The sequence below is a fragment of the Macaca fascicularis genome, chromosome 2 (assembly GCF_037993035.2).
Source record: "Macaca fascicularis isolate 582-1 chromosome 2, T2T-MFA8v1.1".
Taxonomy (NCBI): domain Eukaryota; kingdom Metazoa; phylum Chordata; class Mammalia; order Primates; family Cercopithecidae; genus Macaca; species Macaca fascicularis.
The window spans coordinates 108,025,621-108,045,672 of record NC_088376.1 but is presented as its reverse complement, the minus strand read 5'-3'; the positions used below and the strand labels follow the sequence as shown (position 1 = coordinate 108,045,672).

The following is a 20,052-nucleotide window of genomic DNA, read 5'->3' as shown; positions in this document are numbered from 1 at the left end:
CAGAAGTGGACTAGAAGATTAAATCTCAGGTCCCCTTTAGCTCACACTACAGGCCCTCCCAGAGGTGGGGGTGTGAGCAGGGTCATGTTCCAAGTTCTGCCTCCCTTGATGGACTGTGGGCTCCCAGAGGGCAGAGCTACCTCTACTCTCATGATTAAGGACACGGAGAAAGAAGGTGTGACGCTCCTAGGAGATGATTTCCCACTCTTGTCCACAAGAAGGATTGGGGCAGCCTGGACAGGCTCAGCCTCCCCAAGAATTAAGCAGAAGTTGGGACTGGACTGTAAACTGATGCTGTCGCACGTGCTTTGGTTCCTGTCCCAAGCCTCCCAGGTTGCTCTGGGTGACTCTGGCCCACCTTCTGGCTATCCATGAACACAAATAGTCCCAGGGAGTCATTTTGGCAGAACCCAGGTCTGCTAGCTAAGAACTCCTGAACCATCGGTAATCTCTCCCTGTGGCCTGGACTTGGTGTATGGCCTGCAGGGTGGAAGGAGAACCCACAGGGCCTCTGGAGACAGGCAGGTGGCACACCTGCGGCTGGAAGGATTTGGAAAAGGAGTCCAGCGCCATTCATTTTTCATTCATTTTCCAGCCCAACGTTTGACCTGAATGCTTCACGCCCACACTGCAGACACTACTCCGTTTATAATACAACTCGAGAAGGGCATATACTATTCCATCCACAGCTCAGGGAAAGCATACATACGACTCTACTCACAATTCAACAAAGTGGTGCATCTGCCTCCAATTTTCTAGCTACCCTGGGGACCTTGGGCACGTTGTGTGTCTGGAAATACTGCAGGTGATGTGTGTGGAGTAGGCTGCAGGCTCACCGTCCTGCAAAGACTAGCTGTACCACCACCGGCTTTAAAGTCCAATAGACCTCTGGCCCAAGTCAGGTAGCAGAGGATCCAGGGCTTGGGTAGCCCACAAATAGGATTCTCCTCCAAAACGAGGCGCATAATGACCTTTGTCTCCTGGACAGAAAAGGGAAGGTAGACTGGCTTCCTCTATGGGCGACCTTCGCGACTCTGGACAAAAAGACTTGATCGTTCTCAGACTTGGGAAGGAGGACTAAGCCCGGAAAGGTGGGGACAAGTCCGCCCCAACGCCGCAATGGTGAGTAGTAGGGACCCAGCAACTCGGTGCCGGGAGCCCTGCACCCTGGGCAGCAGAGGCGGTCGCTGACGCAGGAAGAGGAGGAGGAGAGAGAGGAGGGACGCACCGGGTCAGCTCGCGCTCCTGCTGCGCAGGGCGGGGCTCGGGCCGGTCAGCCCGCGCGCAGGTGAGCGAGCCAGGGCGGAGCGCAGCTGCGCCGGGCTTGGGCGCCTGCGGCTGCCGCTCCCCACCGTCGCTTTCCCCACCGAGGCCGAGGCGACCCGAAGTCATGGCCGGTCTGAACTGCGGGGTCACTATCGCCCTGCTAGGGGTTCTGCTGCTGGGTGCGGCGCGCCTGCCGCACGCGGCAGGTAAGTGCCGGGCTTTGGAGGCGGGTGGCGCGGGGTGGTGAGCTAGCCAGCCAGCCTACGCCGGGCGGAGACGCGGCCGAGGGACGCTGGGCGCGGAGGCTGCGGAGGGTGCGGAGGGAGGGCGGGGGCAGCATAATCAAAATGCGCCTGTGGCTCTGGGTCCCCCTGACTGTCCGGTTCCTGCGCGCGCCGCGTCGGGTGCGTGGGCCTTGCCCTCCTGGAGTCAACCTTGCCCTCGGCAAGTGAGAGTATCCCCAATCCGGGAGCCTCCCGGTCCGGGAAGATGAGCCCGGTGCTGGCCGAGAAGGCGGGAAAAGGAGCGCCCTGTAGCCGATCCCAGGCGACATGTCCAAAGTGGCGCGCCGTGGGTCCCGGGGTCTTTGCCGGGCTTCTTGAAGACACCCAGGCAGGGTGTAGGAAGAGATCTTTCCTCTCCAGGCTCGCCCTCTACCTCCTCGCCTAGTCCAGAGAGAAGGTGCAAGAAAAGTGCTTTCATGTCGGCATTTCCCACCAGATCCCCTTTTTCCCGTCCGCACGCTGCATCCCCCCTCTCCTAAAGCTGAAGAGCAAAAATGAAATTAGTGCAAAAATGAAAGCGCCCGGATTTCTTTTCGGGGTCCCAGAGAAAGCCGCCAGGCATCTGCGCCGCTGCAGAGACTGGACATTCCCGCGCCCCTCGCACTTCTTGGCAGTGGACTTTGACGACAGGAGGCTGTTGTTCCGGGGATGTGTGTGAATTTCGAGTTGTTTCGGTTGGGGGAAGGGACCGCCACGTCCCAGCAACCTGTGCCAGCCAGGAAATGCCCTGTGGGCCCTAGATGTATTAGAACATAGTAAATAACTTGGTTTCTTCATGTAAGAACTTGATGTGAGGCTAGTACAGGTTTCGCGAGATTAGTACAGGTTTTGTGTTTTTTAAATAGAGCTCTCCAGGAAGTCGTGTGGGTTTGATTCCCCTTCCTGCATCTAAGGTGGGTTTGTGTTTGGCAGGTGTACATTAGATTAAGGAATAAAAGGACACAAGTGAGGTTGAATTTGGGCCTCCCGGTGACTACCATCATTACAAATACAAGACAGGAGCTTGTAAAATATCAATATAAGCTCCAGGAATACTTCCTGGTTCATTCTCCAACAACAGGCGACATATTGCTACATAGTAGATAGAAAATTTAAAACTTCATTTAAACCATGGCATGGATTTATATATATATGTATATATAAATTATATATATTAAAGTAGAGACAGGGTTTCACTATGTTGCCCAGGCTGGTCTCGAACTCCTGAGCTCAAGTGATCCTCACACCTGGGCCTCCCAAAGTGCTGGGATTACAGATGTGAGCCACTGTGCCCGGCTGATGAATATTTACTATAATTTCTTAGGACTGAATTTTCAAGATTCCCTTTGAAGAAAAAGAATAAAAAGGAAGTGAAAATATGTGTAAATGTGTGCTGAGAAAAATGTGCGCCTGTCAATCTTGGAACTATATTGAAACTCTGAGAATTGTTTGAGATGTTTTTGGCTTTCTGTGATAACAGTGGGGGAACTCCTCCAGTAAGAATAGGGTGTAAATCAACGTATTGCTAATAATGAGAGCCTCTGTTTCTGGTCTCATTTCTTCCTGTGATCTGGGGTAGCTGCCATTTTGGTCGAGTAGCTCCAATGGAGTCCCTTCCAGGAAGTCCTTGACTGGCTGAGCCCTGTCTCATGGTTCAATGTATAAATACGTAGAGGCCTAGGAACTTTCCCTTTCACTTTCTTAAGTTCCTCCCTATGGTCTCAGGAACTGGCCCTTTGAGGCTACATCAGGCTGAACTGAGAGCTTTTGTGGTTGGAGCAGTTGCCTATATAGTCTTGAGGATCTAACTGGCAAAGGCCTTTGAGAAATTCCTGGAGACTGTCCTGAAAGGATGCAGAAAGCCAGAGCCCCGGCACCGTGGATTTGTTTTATAAATCTGTGAAGTCTCTTAACAAAGAAAGATTCAGCAGAGTAAAAATGAACTTGGTGTCACTGCAGAGATGAAGAGTAAAGGAAAGTTTGTGTCTTGGTGTCGTGTGTTTTTGTGACTTTGGTATCCCCACCAACTCCCCCATTTCCAAGAGTGAAACACTGGTTACATTGGGATCATAGCCTTTTGAAAACCTCAATTTGGTTGCTTTCTAAGAACCACTCAGATACCAGAGTCTGGGTCAGTGACCCCAATCTTGCCACCGTTGTCTCTTGCCAAAAATGTGAGCAGACAGATCAAATGATGTGTACACACTCCCTGGGCGAGTGTGGGTGTTCATTCTGTTTCCGATTCAAATGAGGAGCTACTGGCTGTTGTCTGGAATGTGTAACTGGCAGGGCTGATGAGTCTCCCCCAGCTCCTCCCCCACATCCCCACAGATTTGCATGACTTGGAGTCAGACCTGCTAGCCCTAGGGCTCACCTCAGATGCTGCCATTTCATCTGTGATGGTTGCACGCCTTGCATGTGCACACACTCTTCTGGGCGTTCTCCCTGACTATCAATGTGGGGGAAGGAAATTAATAATTAAGATGGTTTAAGTAGCATATAGTTATTGTAGAAAAAGTGGCAATAAATATAACCAAAATGAAAAAAATTATCTATAGGCAAGCTGCCTTATTCACTTTGATGCAGTCTTCTTCCCGTGTATGCATGCACGCTCATGTGCGCAAACCAAACATGGGATCATCCCATTGTATGGCTTTAACCAGTCCCCAGTTGTTGGACATTTAGGTTGCTTCCAGTTTTTCTTATTAAAAATAGAACATGTCCAACAATAGTCAGCTGCTTGTATCAATTTTAATAGGTCTATTCAGGGAAAAGGCACTTGAAATTACATAGCGCAGACTAGAAAATGACATGAAAGGATGAACCATTATCCTCATGTTGCTGAGGTTATAAAACAGTATGAACTGGATTATCCCATTTTGATATATCTGAGAATGTGTTCTTTGGCTGTGTTGTTCTGCACACTCTTTTTTTAAATTTTTGAGACAGAGTTTCACTCTTGTTGCCCAAGCTGGAGTGCAATGGCGCAATTTCGGCTCACTGCAACCTCCATCTCCCAGGTTCAAGCGATTCTCCTGCCTCAGCCTCCCAGGTAGCTGGGATTACAGGCGCACACCACCACACCTGGCTAATTTTTTGTATTTTTAGTAGAAACGGGGTTTCACCATGTTAGTCAGGCTGGTCTTGAACTCCTGACCTCAGGTGATCTGCCCACCTCGGCCCCCCAAAGTGCTGGGATTACAGGCATGAGCCACCGCGCCCATGTTCTGCACATTCTTAGCTATTTTGTCCAGCTACAGTTCTGGAAATAGAGTTGCTGGTATGAAGAGTAGAGGCTCTTAGGGCTTTGGACATGTATTTCCATATTCTGGAAGCAGAGTTGCTGGGATGAAGAGTAGAGAGGTTCTTAGGGCTTTGGAAGCGTATTTCCGTGTTCTGGAAGCGGAGTTGCTGGGATGAAGAGCAGAGAGACTCTTAGGGCTTTAGATGCGTATTTCCCTGTTCTGAAAGCAGAGTTGCTAGGGTGAAGAGTAGAGCGGCTCTTAGGGCTTTGGATGCGTATTTCCGTGTCGCCTGTGGAGAGCCTGTCCTGGTGTACCTTCCAGCCATCAGTTTGTTAGTGCCTGTTTCTCACATTCTCCCAGGCTCACTGTTGTTTCACCAGCATCTACGGAAGAAGTATTTTTCTGCCTCCAATTTGGCAAATAGGATCTGGACAGTGTTGGTAGAGACTCAAGAGTCTTAGAAGCACCACCCTAGCTGGATGGTACTAATGGCTCACCAGTGCTTTTTTGCCGAAAGAAAACAGAACTGGGTCCCTTGGCTTATAGCACAAGCCTCACCTGCGTTTTTGCCTGGCAGTGCTGACTTGGGTTTGGATGGGATGGGGTGAGATGGAAAGTGGGTAGGGAGAGAAGTCTGCTGGTCAGAAAGACCCCTGATTGAGGTCAGGGTGGGTAAGACAGTGGGAGATAATAAGACCACTGATGTGGGGGACCAGTGGTTAGGGTTCTCTGCCTTGGTGGTTAAGAAAAGTTTATACCCGGCCGGGTGCAGTGGCTCACGCCTGTAATCCCAACACTTTGGGATGCTGAGGGGGGAGGATCACCTGAGGTTAGGAGTTCAAGACCAGCCCGGCCAACATGGCAAAACACCGTCTGTACTAAAAAATACAAAAATTAGCCAGACATGGTGGTACACACCTGTAATCCCAGCTACACAGGATGCTGAGGCTTGAAAATCGCTTGAACCCAGGGGACAGAGGTTGCAGTAAGCCTAGATCATGCCACTGCACTCCAGCCTGAGCGACAGAACAAGACTTTGTCTCGAAAGAAAGAAAGAAAGAAAGAAAGAAAGAAAGAAAGAAAGAAAGAAAGAAAAAAGAAAAGTTTATACCCCTTAATTATCATTCTAAATTATGAAAAGTATGCCACAATCAAATTATTTCAAACTATTTCACAAAACCTTGTAATTTGCCCATCATCTCCCGGGCAGCTGGCAGCATTCTAGACAGCCAGGTAAGGAGAGCCAAGTTCCTTCCCTCACCTCTTTGTAGCCTTGGGTTTGTATCTGGTCCATCAGTTCTTAAAAGTATTAACTACTACTGCTGCTTGTAATAGCCAATACATTGAGCATTTGCTGTGCCAGCCACTCCTCTGAGGATTTTACACATAAGCATCTGATTAACATCAGTGATCCATTCCTGAAAACCAGACATTCTGCATGAAGACACTAAGCAACACTATACATCTCATTATTTTGTGTGGGAAAAATTATAACAATCCACTGCGCAGCAATACAAAACCTCTAACAGTTTCTGAAGGCGTGATAAAACACAGAAAGATACCTGTATATAATTAACCAATCCTGTTAAGCATAAAGTGCGTAAGACATCACTTGAGGACTACCAAACCATTTACATGGTTGTTTGCAAACAGTTGCTTTGTGTGCAGTAACGTAGGGCACCTCCCTTTGTTGACATTTTTGACACTTGGGGTGTCCTCACTTGATCCTGGCATTCTTTTTTTTTTTTTTTTTTTTTTTTTTGAGATGGAATCTCACTCTGTCGCCCAGGCTGGAGTGCAGTGGCATGATCTTGGCTCACTGCAACCCCTACCTCCTGGGTTCAAGTGATTCGCATGCCTCAGCCTCCCGAGTAGCTAGGATTACAGATGTGCACCACCATGCGCAGCTAATTTTTGTATTTTTAGTAGAGGTGGGGTTTTACCATGTTGGCCAGGCTGGCCTCAAACTCCTAGCCTCAAGCAGCCCACCCACCTCGCTCTGCCAAAGTGCTGGGATTATAGGCGTGAGCCACCACACCCAGCCAGATCCTGACATTCTTGATCCTAATGTATTTGGAATATAAGTTAAGATTTTCTGCACATAATTTTGTTTAGAATGTGTTGAGGTTAGAGATGTAAATATACACATTTCTGAAATAGACCTTGGCCAAAAATAACTTTGATAGATGAAACATAAGTTCTACAGTGTTCAACGATAAAAATGAAGCTATTTTCTCCTGAGAGAATGTAAATGGGGGAAGTGGTCTTGAGTAGGTCTGCATGTCATTTAATTCTCCATCCTCAAACAAGTACTCTTACTAAACTTCCTGTTAGTAGGCACAGAGAGGTGACGTGACTTGCCAGGGCTCCCTGGCTGGTGTGTAATGATGCTGAACTGGCAGCCCCAGGAGTATGACTCCAGAACCCAGCTCAGTAATAGGACTACAAGGCCAGTAAATGCCTCCCCTCAGGGTGTGAATATTCTTAAATCATAAATTTGAGAATGTCTTGAAAAAGGAAATTAAAAGTGTTCCCTGAGCACAGATGGCATAGCTTTCTTTAAGTTTTAAATGAAGTCAAATGATCCTACCCTCAATGACAGAAGATCAAAGGGTTCCAGATGAAATGTGCCAAATGCAAAAATGTACAAGGTGACAATCTGCTGCCTTTCCTGGGTAAATACAGTCTCCAGAAATGAGTTTTATCAACTCCCTGAGTCCAAAGGTTATATAGAGTTGAAGTCGGGCTGTTGTCTTTATTTTGGGTCTGCCTAATTCCTTGGCATCTGCCATGTCACAAAACCCTTGGAGCCATGAGAGGGCTTCTTCAATTCTTGACAATGTGTGGTCCAGCTGGGAGCTGAGCTAGAATGGTGTACATCCAGGCACATGCCATGTGCATCCAAAGAGATGCCTTATCTTCTGTTACTGATCTGAAGGCAGGAACATCTGGCCATCTCAAACAAGGACATTTGGCTAAAGCAATGTTTAACCCCGAGAACAGCTCAGAGCAGGCAAGCAGTTTCTGGGACATCACAGAGAATGCAGAGGTGGTAAGATGAAGCCTCTGAGTTTGAAGGACTCACGGCATCTCTTGGACACAGGTAGACACTCAACTCCTACACAGAGTGACCACCAGCCACAGTGGAGAGGTACACACCAAAAACCAAACAACATAGTGGGACGAGTTATTACACACTGCTGCTCATACTGGCAGTCTGTGCTCTGCTGGAGTCTGCCCAGGGACACTGTGTCAGGAGGGTTCAGCCTGTGCTGATGGGCTATTTTCACATCAACTGCCCTGCTGACAAGTCTCGCTGGAGTTGCATCCTGGGCCACCTTCAAGGATACAAACACCAGGCTCTCTTTTGCCTCTGAGTTCTTGCTTACTGCTACATTTCCCATGTCCTCAGACTGTACATCCCAAAGGGCTCAGCTTCCCAGCTGGAAATTGGTGGAGGGAGGAGGGCAGAGAAATGGAAGGACTGGAGCCAAAGACCTCACTGGACTCAGAGTTGCCTTTCCAGCTTTTTGGAGATAGCGTCACTCAAACAAGCTTTGGAGTTGGTCAAAGCTTGGTTCAAATCCTGCCTCCACTGCTTATTAACCAGGTGAGCTGGGCAAGTTGTGTGACCTGTAGGGACAGCAGCACCCTGAGGCTGGCTGGCGGTCTGAATGAAATGATGTGTGCACTAGTCTGGCCTAGAACAAATTCCCCAGTTAGTGAGAACTGTCATGACTTTGTGCTATAGTTTGGATGATTGTTTCCTCCAAATCTCATGTTGAAATTTGATCCCCAGTGCTGGAGGTGGGGCAAAATGGGAAGTGTTGGGTCATGGGGGTGGATCCCTCAGGAGTGAGTGAGTTCTTAACTCTGTTAGTTCCCTAGAGAGCTGGTTGTTAAAAAGAGCCCAGCACGAACCCCCTGCCCTTGCTTCTTCTCTCGCCATGTGATCTCTACACACCAGATCCCCTTTGCCTTCTGCCATGAGTGGAAGCAGCCTGAGGCCCTCACCAGATGCTCAGTCTTCAACCTTTTAGCCAGCAGAACCATGAGCTAAATAAACCTCTTTTCTTTTCTTTTCTTTTCTTTTCTTTTCTTTTCTTTTCTTTTCTTTTCTTTTCTTTTCTTTTCTTTTCTTTTCCTTCCTTCCTTCCTTCCTTCCTTCCTTCCTTCCTTCCTTCCTTCCCTTCCTTCCTTCCTTCCTTCCTTCCTTCCTTCCTTCCTTCCTTCCTTCCTTCCTTCCTTCCTTCTTTCTTTCTTTCTTTTTTTTGAGATGGAGTTTTTGCTCTGTTGCCCAGGCTAGAGTACAATGCCACAATCTCAGCTCACTGCAACTTCCGCCTCCTAGGAAGCAATTCTCTTGCCTCAACCTCCCGAGTAGCTGGGATTACAGGCACCTGCCACCACCCCCAGCTAAGTTTTGTATTTTTAGTAGAGATGAGGTTTCACCACGTTGGCCAGGCTGGTCTTGAACTCTTGACCTCAGTTGATCCACCCGCCTTGGCCTCAGCCTCCCAAAGTGCCAGGATTACAGGCATGAGCCACTGCACCCAGCCAAACCTCTTTTCTTTATCAATTACCCAGCTTTAAGTATTCCTTTATAGCAACACAAAACAAACTAAGACACTTTGATTATTTGAGTCAGGTCCAGGAAGAACATTTAGATATTCAACAGGCAGACAACCTAGGCCAAAATTAAGAGGCTATCGTAGTCTGTATAACCAGGTCTCCAGTGGGAGACATTAAGATTGTTTTCAGACTTTTGCCACCTACACATTGTGCTTTGGTTATTATCCCAGTGCAGTCGACTTTGGGGATGTGTAAGGATATCTGTGGAAGAAATTCCTAGAAGTGAAGCTGCTCGTTGAAAAGCTGTATGAAGTTATTCTAAAACACACTAGAACAAGTTTTAAAAAATATTTTGTGAGCAAGTGCCTGCACACACATGAATTTCCTGTTAGCTAAGGAACTGACTGGACCAGTTTTATAACAACTTAAGTATCATGCTCAATTACACTTGAGATGGGAATGAGAACACCCAAGTGGTCTCCTGGGGATTGCAGCTATCTTCATGACCAGGTGTTATTAGCCAAGACTGGGCTGGAGTTTGCCAGTCTGTGAAACCAGAGCTAGATCTCCGTGGAGGGAAACCTGGCAGGGCTCTGGCCTTTAATCTCTGCTGAGAGATGGAGGATTATTCTGGAACTGGCTCGGAAGTTTCTGACAGTCTTATCAGGCACTTCAGCCTTGGGCTACATCTATCAGGGCCACATTCTTATCTTCGTAGAACATAGAAGACTTTTTTTTTTTTTTTAAAGCAGTCTCGCTCTGTCGCCCAGGCTGGAGTGCAGTGGCACGATCTCTACTCACTGCAGCCTCTGCCTCCCAGATTCCAGCAATTCTCCTACCTCAGCCTCCCGGGTAACTGGGATTACAGGCACGTGCCACCATGCCCAGCTGAATTTTTTTTTTTTTTTTTTTTTTTTGTATTTTTAGTAGAGATGGGGTTTCACCATTTTGGCCAGGCTGGTCTCGAACTCCTGACCTCAGGTGATCTGCTCACCTCAGCCTCCCAAAGTGCTAGGATTATAGGAGTGAGCCACTGTGCCCAGCCTAAAAGACATTTTTCAAGTTGTAAACAATGCTTGGATCATCTTGCAGAAGCTCACCACAACCTGAATGGTGCCAAACCCTCAATATAACTTCTTCTAGCCTCACTGGCCTCTGCCTCTATGGGGAATACAACTCAAGTTCCAGGCAGGAACCTGGAATGCTGGTGGGAAGGTATGTCCCACTGGCATCTTCCCCTCCTTGCCCTAGTCGCTAGAGACTGGAAACAACCCAAATACTCATCATTAGAAGCAGGTTAGGTAAATTATGCTACATCCAAACAATGAGATGTTAGGCAACCATTTAAAAGAATGACGTAGCTCTCTGTAAACTAATGTGGAGTAACCTCCAAGATATATTATGGAGAGAAAAACACAAGAATCAGAACAGTATGTATGACATGCAACCTTTTGGCAAAATAAAATGAAATAGGGATGGTATATAAATACACACTTACATATTCATAGATTACTTCTGGAAGAGTGCACAAAATCTGGTAATAGTGGTTGCCTATAGGAACAGAACCAGATTCAAGGGTGAGAGAATGACTTTTTACATTTTATTTTACTTTATTTTGTGCTTCATGTATTATTTATCTAAATGTAAAAGTATTTTTCAGCTCTACTGAGATACAATATACATACCATCAAATTTACCAGTATCAATTGTATAATTCAATGGGTCTTATCAAGTGCATGGTATAACATTTCTATCACCCTGCAAAGTTCCTCCAGATTCCTTTGCAATAAACCCATACCCCTTAGCCCCTGGCAACCACTGATTTGCCTTCTATCATGGTAGTTTTGCCTTTAAAATATTTAAAAAATAAAAACAATTTAAAGCCAGGTATGAATATAGTACTCACTGTTTTTGTTGCATTAAAACAAATTTCTCAAGTATAGACCCCATCTTCAAAAAAGCCTGAAGTTACTTCCTGCAGGAATTTGGTTGTATAGAAGGGATGGAGTACAAGTGTTAAGTTGCTAGGAATCGAGGAGCTGATGACCAAAAAACTGCCTTCTCGACTTGCAGCAGTTTTTCATGAAGAGCAACTTGCTGTGATTTGTTTTGTTTTGTTTTTTCCCTATCTACTTTTAGGGCCTAGCACTGAGCAGGCCTAGAAAATTTGATTTGTTATTTGATTGATAACTGGAGAATATCTATAAGAGCAAAGCAGAATATAGTGGAATGAGAATTAATGCTTCATTGCCCCAAATTTTCTAGCTGAAAATTTTCATCCTTCTCTTTCTTCCTTAGCAATACTCTTAGCAGTAGGGCTAACTTGTACTGTAAGGAAGGAATATGGTTCATGAAAAGGAAAGTACTTTGACCCACAGTCTTTCTCCCTTTCAGGAAGAACCATCTGCTTTTTTTCTTCCACCCACCTACACAATGTGCTTTGGAGCCAGGCTTCTTAAAACCCCCAACTCAGCATTCTTGGTTCCTCAACTTAGTTTTTCACATCCCTGAATTCTTAGAAGGTCTTGAAAAGATCTAGCCCAGTCCAAGGTCATTTTGGTAACAAATTCTGTTCATTCTGGAGATATTGGAGGCCCCTTGTGCATCTAGCTCTGTGCACCCTTATCCCTTGCTCTCCAAGGACTCACCATCTGGAAGGGATTCTAACATGTAAACCAGGGGCTACAAATTGATGGCCTGGGGGGCTTGGCCTAGTTCTGTTTTGTATGTTTTGAAAAAACCTAAATTACAAAGTATTTGGTAGAGCTGGCACCCTCTGATTCAACAAAGACTCTCTTCCCTATGTTGCCTTTCATATTTGGGTTTGCGACACTTTCCAGTGTAATAAGTACAGCAAAAGATGTAGGTATTAGAATTGCAATATAAGCTTCTATAGGCAAGACAAGAGAAAGAGGAGGACAAGATATTCTCCTGGTGCCTGAGGTCTGTCGGACATCCTTAAGAAAACCCTGAGTTTGGCCCTGGAGCAGAAGTATAGCTCTGTTATTAATTACCAATAACCTCACAATTTTTTTTTTAATATTTAAAATGGCATCTCCCATCATCTCTGAAATGACAACTTGCTAAGTGATCCACTATCTGGAAAGAAGCAATTCAGAGTTAATTCTTCAATATCTGATTTATAACTAGAGATCACCTACAAAAGCAAGCAGAATATAGTCTAATGAGGATTAAATTCTTGATCACTCCAAATTTTCTAGCTTGGGTTTTGTTCCAAGCCTCCTTTTTCTCCCTTGGCAATAGCTGTTAGCAGTAGGGCCAACTTCTACTGTAAGGAAGGAACATAGAAAGTGCTCTGCCCCACAATCGCTCTCCCTTTCAGGAAGAACCATCTGTTTTTTTTCTTCCATCCACCCACACAATGTGCTTTGGAGCCAAGCTTCTCAAACCCATCTCAGCATTGTTGGTGCCTCAACTTAGTTTTTCATATCCCTGAATTTTTGGCATATTCATCTTAAGATCACTGGCTGGTCCCAACGTTGACACTGTCTTGTTGCCAATAATGACCATCCTAGTTGATGTAACACCTTCCATAATGACTGTCCTTGTTCCTGTAACTTCATTATGATGCCCAAACATCTTTTATAATAGCTGTCCTCATTGACTTAACACCTTCCACATCAGTACCTTTTACTGCAGTCACCCTTGTGGATGTATCTTCCACCATGACTACCCTTGTTGATATAGTATCTTCCGTAATGGCCTTCCTCATTGACATAACACCTTCCAAAGGTACTTCTGATGTAGGTTATTTTGGAGAATGGTCTGTAATGGCCATCCTCATTGACATAACACCTCCTGGAGGCTGCCCTGGGCCCTCTGGGTGAGGAAGGCATGTGTCTGACTGGCCCCGAAGATCTCCTGGAGTGTGCTGCATTGTGTTGCTGATCTGTTTATCCTGGGCTGCCTGGTTTGCTGTGGAATCATGTTATTGACCTGGCTTGTGGTCGCTTGCAAGGGCTTCATTCAGAAACCTGTTTGCCATCTCAGGCTGTGTGGTTTGCTCTCCCATTCCCCACTTTAAGATTGCTGGACATGACAACAGCAACAACAGAAATGGTGTTAATCCCTAGTCCCTAAAACAGAAGGTTTAAACTGAGGGATGTATTCCTGGTTGGCTGCCCTGGCCCCTGGGATGGCAATACACCCACACTCCCCAGTCAAGTCCCCTGGAATGATCAAGAGGTTGGGGCTTTGCAGTTAAGAAAGAAGTAGATCTAGGCTGGGCGTGGTGGCTCACGCCTGTAATCCTAGCACTTTGGGAGGCCGAGGTGGACGGATCACGAGGTCAGGAGATGGAGACCATCCTGGCTAACACAGTGAAACCCTGTCTCTACTGAAAATACAAAAAATTAGCCAGGTGTGGTGGCGGGCACCTGTAGTCCCAGCTACTCGGGAGGCTGAGGCAGGAGAATGACGTGAACCCAGGAGGCAGAGCTTGCAGTGAGCGGAGATCGCACCACTGCACTCCAGCCTGGGCGACCAAGCGAGACTCTGTCCCCAAAAAAAAGAAGTAGCTCTAAGGCCTCAAAAACATGGGTTTCTCCCCTTGCTCAGCGGGTACTTGGTGGAAGCTGACATCCCAAATGGTCACTTCCTCTCACATCCTGGCTGCCGTGGGTGGGTGCTGCAATCTGTCTTTCCAGGACAGCAAGAAAGGAGCAGGGAGTGAGTCAGCTGGTGGTCATCTTTCAGACCACAGTGAAGCAGAGGATGGATTGCTGCCAAAGTATCGGAAGTAAAGTCAGTGACGGAGGTGGTGAGGACAACAGAGATGGGGGAGGAGCACATGCTGTTCCTGATTGATTGCCCAGGGCTTGTGATAAAGAGGAAGAGTTCGGGGGACTCAGAGGCAAGATTATAGGCCAAGGGAAGGGCCCACGCTATTGAGAGACTCTCATCTTGGAGGCCTGCTAGTCTCTTTCCTACCTACAGAACATTTTCTGGAGCCACTGCAGCCCCTTCACTAGTGTAAAGGGAAAGGCAGACAGTCAGAGTGGCGTTTAGGACAGAAATCTCCGGCACTCCTCTGCTGCTGGTGTTGAATGGTACAAGCTGAAATGCGTCTCTAACCACTGCTCTTCTCTAGCTGGTCCCAGGCTGCCCAGCTTGTGACCTTAAAGGAGCAGAAGGTGCATGGGCTTTGGAATCAGGCAGGCCTGGGTTTGAAGCTCAGCTGTGTGTCTCCCCAGTGTGAATTTAAGCAGTTTACCTAAAGAAAATATATAGAAAGTGCCCGGCACATGGCAGAGGCTGAACAAATGGGAGCTGCTAAATTATTGCCGTCATTCCTAGTCGCCCTCTCCCACCTGCCTTCAGCCTTGGCCGGTGCCTACACAGCCTACCTCTTCTGGATTCTGGATTTTAAAGCCAGGCTCCCCACCGGGTTGCCCTTTGATCTCTGGTTTTTGTCTGGGGCTCTTGCTCAGCCCACAGGTCTAGGTGAGATGACCAGCCATAAACTCTCTTGGCCATATCGTCACCTTCTTTCTGACCCACTCATTTGCCTCCCTCCTGTCACCTTCCAGTATCTGGATGTTAAAGTTTTACAGTAAATCCAATGTTTTAGACATCTTTGTTGATCTAATATTTTCATAAAGGCTGGCTTATCTATATAACACCTTCCATCTGGTAATTCAGCTCAGAAGGGGAGGCTCAGCCTCCCAAACAATACCTTGTATTTGTCCAAACTTCTTTCCTTGAGCAGCTCGGCAGGTCCACAAAAACAACCCCATCTTTCCCTGCCTGGTACCCCATCTAATTAAGAGTTCTGTATTGGTTTTCTTCTTTTAAAAAGTATATATATATATATATATTTTTTTTTTTTTTTTTTTAGACGGAGTTTCACTCTTGTTGCCCAGGCTGGAGTGCAATGATGCGATCTCAGCTCACTGCAACCTCCATCTCCTGGGTTCAAGCGATTCTCCTGCCTCAGCCTCTTGAGTAGCTGGGATTACAGGCATGCGCCACCACGCCCAGCTAATTTTGTATTTTTAGTAGAGATGGGGTTTCTCTATGTTGGTCAGCTGGTCTCGAACTCCTGACCTCAGGTGATCCACCACCTCGGCCTCCCGAAGTGCTGGGGTTACAGGCATGAGCCACCGCACCTGGCCAAGAGTTCTGTATTGGTTTTCTATTGCTGCATAACAAATTGCCAGAAACTTGGTGTCATAAAAACAACACCTGTTAGCTCACAGTTCTGTAGGTCTTCTGACGACAGCATGGGTGGGTTCTCTGCGCAAGGTCTCAAAAGGCTAAGATCAAGATTTTGGCCAGGCTACATTCTCAACAGGAGCTTGTGGTTCTCTTCTAAGCATGTTGGTTGTAGCAGAATTCAGTTCCTGTGGCTGCAGGTCTGATGTCCCCCTTTCCTTGCTGCTTTTCAACCAACACTGCTCTCAGCTTTCAGAGACCACCTGCATTCCTTGTCATGTGGACCCGTCTTCAACACTAGCTACAGAGACTCTCCCTTATGTTGAATTCCTTTCACATGTCAACTCCTTTTCTCCAGGAAAAGCCCAGCCTCTTTTAAGAGTTCAGCTGATTAGGCCACACCCACCCAGGATAGTCTCCCTTTCCTAAAGTTAACAGTACCATTGAACATAGCCTAATCAGGCGAGTGATATCCCATCCCTCCCACACTCTAGTGGAAGAGATTCTACAAGGATGTGAGTCACTGGAGGGCATCTTAGAATTCTGGCAGCCCCTGGGTGCCGTGGCACAGAGGCTCTGCCCCCTCTGCCAGAATGGTAATGATCATGGCCATCACTCTGAGGGCCGGCCATGTGCCTGGCTTTGCACATGTGGTCTCATTCCAATGCTTGTAAAAGCCCTGCACAGTTGATGTTTTTAGCCAAATGCTGCAGATGGGAAACTTGTGGTTCAGAGAGGTCAGGTGGCTTCTAGTGGCCCAGCCAAGTGACTGAAGTGATGAGGCACACAAGACAGGGAGTATTACACATGTGAGGTCGGGTGATGGGGGCCACAGAACAGGTCTCTGTCTTAATAGAACCTCTTCTCCTGCTGCCTTTTGCTCCTCCCCAGTGAGTGGATTTTCAAAACAGGCTGAACTAACCTAGAGCTGAACATTTTGGTAGTGAAGTGTTTCCCTGCTACCACGTCTCTAGTGTTATCCTTTGAGGGATGATGAATGGTAAGGTAGAAATAGCCAGATATAACCTTCTGGAAAAGCTCATTTTAAACTGAACTTTATTTTTAGTTTAAGCAGCTCATGGCTTATGTTCAGACAAGTAAGAACGTTTTCTTTTATATGGCTCTTTTTTTTTTTTTTTTTTTTTTGAGACGGAGTCTCGCTGTGTTGCCAGGTTGTAGTGCAGTGGTGTGATGTCAGCTCGCTGCAACCTCTGCCTCCCAGACTCAAGTGATTCTCCTGCCTCAGCCTCCTGAGTAGCTGGAATTACAGGCATGTGCCACCACGCCTGGCTAATTTTTGTGTGTGTGTGTGTGTGTTTAAGTAGAGACAGAGTTTTACCATGTTGGCCAGGCTGGTCTCGAACTCCTGACCTCAGATGATCCGCCTGCCCTGGCCTCCCAAAGTGCTGGGATTACAGGCGTGAGCCACCACACCCAGCCTTACATGGCTTTTAATCACCAAAAAAGTGCAGTCCTATCAGAACATTTTTTGCAGGCCTGCCCCCAGCAGTGTCCCTCATTCAGTGCGTGGCCTATAGAGACCAAAGTAAGGTCTCTGAATGCAGTGGTCAATGGGCTGCATGAAGTGCTAACCAGTTTTTCACTTATCAGGGAAATCCTTCTTATTTTTCATGACCTTTTGCCATCTTTTGAGTTTTCTAGTTATGACATCATTTTTGTTTAAACAAGTTTCTCTCCCTCCCTTCCACAGTAATCCAGGGGATTACTGTGAATATATATAAATTTCAGGCTATGCAGTTTCAGTCAACTTTTCATTGGCATGCAAATTAGTAATTAGCAATTAATTCTCACCTACATTATGCTAAATGAACTAAGCCAGATACGAAAGGACAAGGACTGTCTGATTCCACTTAGATTAGTAGTCAAATTCATAGAGACGAAGTAGGATGCTAGTTACCAGGGCTGAGGGGAGAGATGGGAGTTATTATTTAATGGACACAGGGTTTCTGTTTAGGATAATGAAAACATTCCAAAGGTGGATGGTGGTAACTGTTGCACAACAATGTGAATGTGCTTAATGCTTCTGAACTACACACTTAAAAATGGTTGAAATGATAAAGTGTGTGTATGTATGTTTTACTATAATAAAAAAGCAAAAAGAAATATTTGCAGGGTTTATTCATAGGTGTTTTTTCCCTTTTCTATTTTATCGAGTTGGGTTTTTTTTTTTACCACAATTAAAAAAAAAATGTTTTTTTTTAAAGAAGTGAAGCATAGGCCAGGCATGATGGCATGCACCTGTCATCCCAGCATTTGAGGAGGCTAAAGCTTGAGCCTAGGAGTTCAAGACCAACCAGGACAACATAGGAAGACCCCCATCTCTACAAAAATAAAAACAAAAAAATTAGCCAGGCATAGTGGCATGCGCTGGTGGTCCCACCTACTCAGGAGGCTGAGATGGGAGGATTGCTTGAGCCCGGGAGGTCAAGGCTGCAGTGAGCTGTGATTGTGCCATTGCACTCCAGCCTGAGCAACAAAGCAAGGCCCTGTCACCAAAAGAAAAAGAAATGAAACATACCTTCCAATTCTATGGCTAGCTTTGTAAATGTACTATTGGTTTCTAATGCTAGACTCTGTCTCTGCTAAAAAGGAAGGCTTGACACACTTAGGAGGCTCCTCCCCTTACAAGGCCCAGGGACAACACTTGTAAGCAACTGCCCCAAGCATAACTCACTGCACTTAGGGTTCAGATCATGAGGAAGGACCAACAGGTTTTTCTCCTCAATTTTCAGAGTTGTGCAAACAACAATTTGTTGTAACAAGAACTGTGAAGCCCTGTAAGAACCTAGTACCTTGAGGGCAGAGACTTTGAATCATCTGTGGATGAGACCTTATGCCCAGGACCTTACAGGCACAAAGAGCGACTCAGAAGGGGTTTGGTGTATGCCCAGAAGGATGGCGGGAGAGGAGCTTCTCAGCATACAAGAAAGTTTCACATAGCTAGCAATGGTTTTTCTGAGTTTTAAGAATTGTTTTATTGTGGCTGGACACAGCCTCAAGCCTGTAATCCCAGCACTTTGGGAGGCCAAGGCAGGAGGATTACTTGAGCCCAGGAGTTCAAGACCTAAGCAACATAGTGATACCTTGTCTCTACAAAAATTAAAAAATTAGTCTGGCATGGTGGCCTGCGCTGGTGATCCCAGCTACCCAGGAGACTGAGGTGGGAGGATTGCTTGAGCTGGGAGGCTGAAGCTGCAATGAGCCAAGATCACACCACTGCTCTACAGCCTGGGTGACAGAATGAGACTATGTCTCAAAAAAAAAAAAATTGTTTTATTGAGACTAAAGTATACAAATCTTAAGTGTATAGCTGGATAATTTTTAGGGGTGTGTGTGTGTCATGCGTGTGTGTCTAGTACTGCAGAATTTTCTCTCTTGCCCCTTTCTAATCACCTGCCCACCTTCCCCACCGTAGGTTCACTATTCTGACTTATACAAGCACAGATTGGTTTTGTCTGTGTGGATTCTTGTTTAACCATCCCCCTGCTGACTTTTTGTCAGAAGAACTTGAACAACTATTTAATCTCTGATGGCAAGGTTGGACCATTGGAATGAGGTACTCTGGGGGGAATACTAAAGACACTGGAAATTCAGTAACTTCTAAACATTTAGCAGGTGAGGGAGGGGCTGTGGGCCTTTGCATGTGTGTCCCTGAGTGTACATACAGATGGGTTTTTAAATCTACTCCTTTGATTCTTCTCCAGCCATCCTTGTGATCCTCAGTGACTTTCATGGTCCTCGTGACTCACACTTCAAGGTCTAACAAAATAAATCTTGTTAACATTTCATAAAATGTTAATGTGATTTAAAGTAGCCTTGTGGCATTTTAGCATCTTGCATGAATTATTTACAGTGGTCATAAGCTGAGTTATATTTGTTATTTAATTCTGCAATTCCCATGTTCAAAGTCTGTTATTATGCAGCTTTCTTACCTCTGTGGTCCTCTTGGAAACCGTTCGTCCACTGATACAGTGTGATTCAATCTGGAATTAAATGTTAACCTCCATGTTTTGGACTGACAAGGAGCCTTAAGATGGCCTCAGTCTCAGAGGGGTTTATATGCAGATGTGTCTGTTCGCTACAGACTGTGACCCAGACAGGGCCACCTCTTTCCTATGGCATGTCTTTGATCATAAAAGGGAAAAACGCAACAGAAGAGTTTGGATGGTTCTGTGCAAACCTGTCACCACTTTAGAAAAATGATTCAAAGCATAAGCTCTGGAGACAGTGAACTGCTAGCATTGCTTTTGGGAAATGGTTCAGTTACTTTAGAAAATGAATAACTTGGCTGGGTGCGGTGGTTCACGCCTGTGATCCCAGCACTTTGGGAGGCCAAGGCAGGCGGATCACCTGAGGTCAGGAGTTTCAGACCAGTCTGGCCAATATGGTGAAACCTCATTCTACTAAAAATACAAAAATTAGCTGGGAGTGGTGGTGGGCACCTGTAATCCCAGCTACTCGGGTGACTGAGGCAGGAGAATTGCTTGAACCTGGAAGGCAGAGCCAAGACA

General features: G+C 46.2%; 1 protein-coding gene across 1 annotated transcript in view; it reads left to right on the top strand.

Annotated features, from left to right (window-relative positions):
• The first annotated feature begins 1,299 nt into the window (after positions 1–1,299).
• The window catches only part of CDCP1 (CUB domain containing protein 1), a 62,856-nt gene continuing 44,103 nt past the window's right edge, over positions 1,300–20,052 (top strand). The window contains exon 1 of the mRNA XM_005546873.4: positions 1,300–1,472. Coding sequence (XP_005546930.3) covers positions 1,391–1,472 — 82 coding nt within the window. The 5' untranslated portion in view covers positions 1,300–1,390. The remainder of the gene's footprint in view (positions 1,473–20,052) is intronic.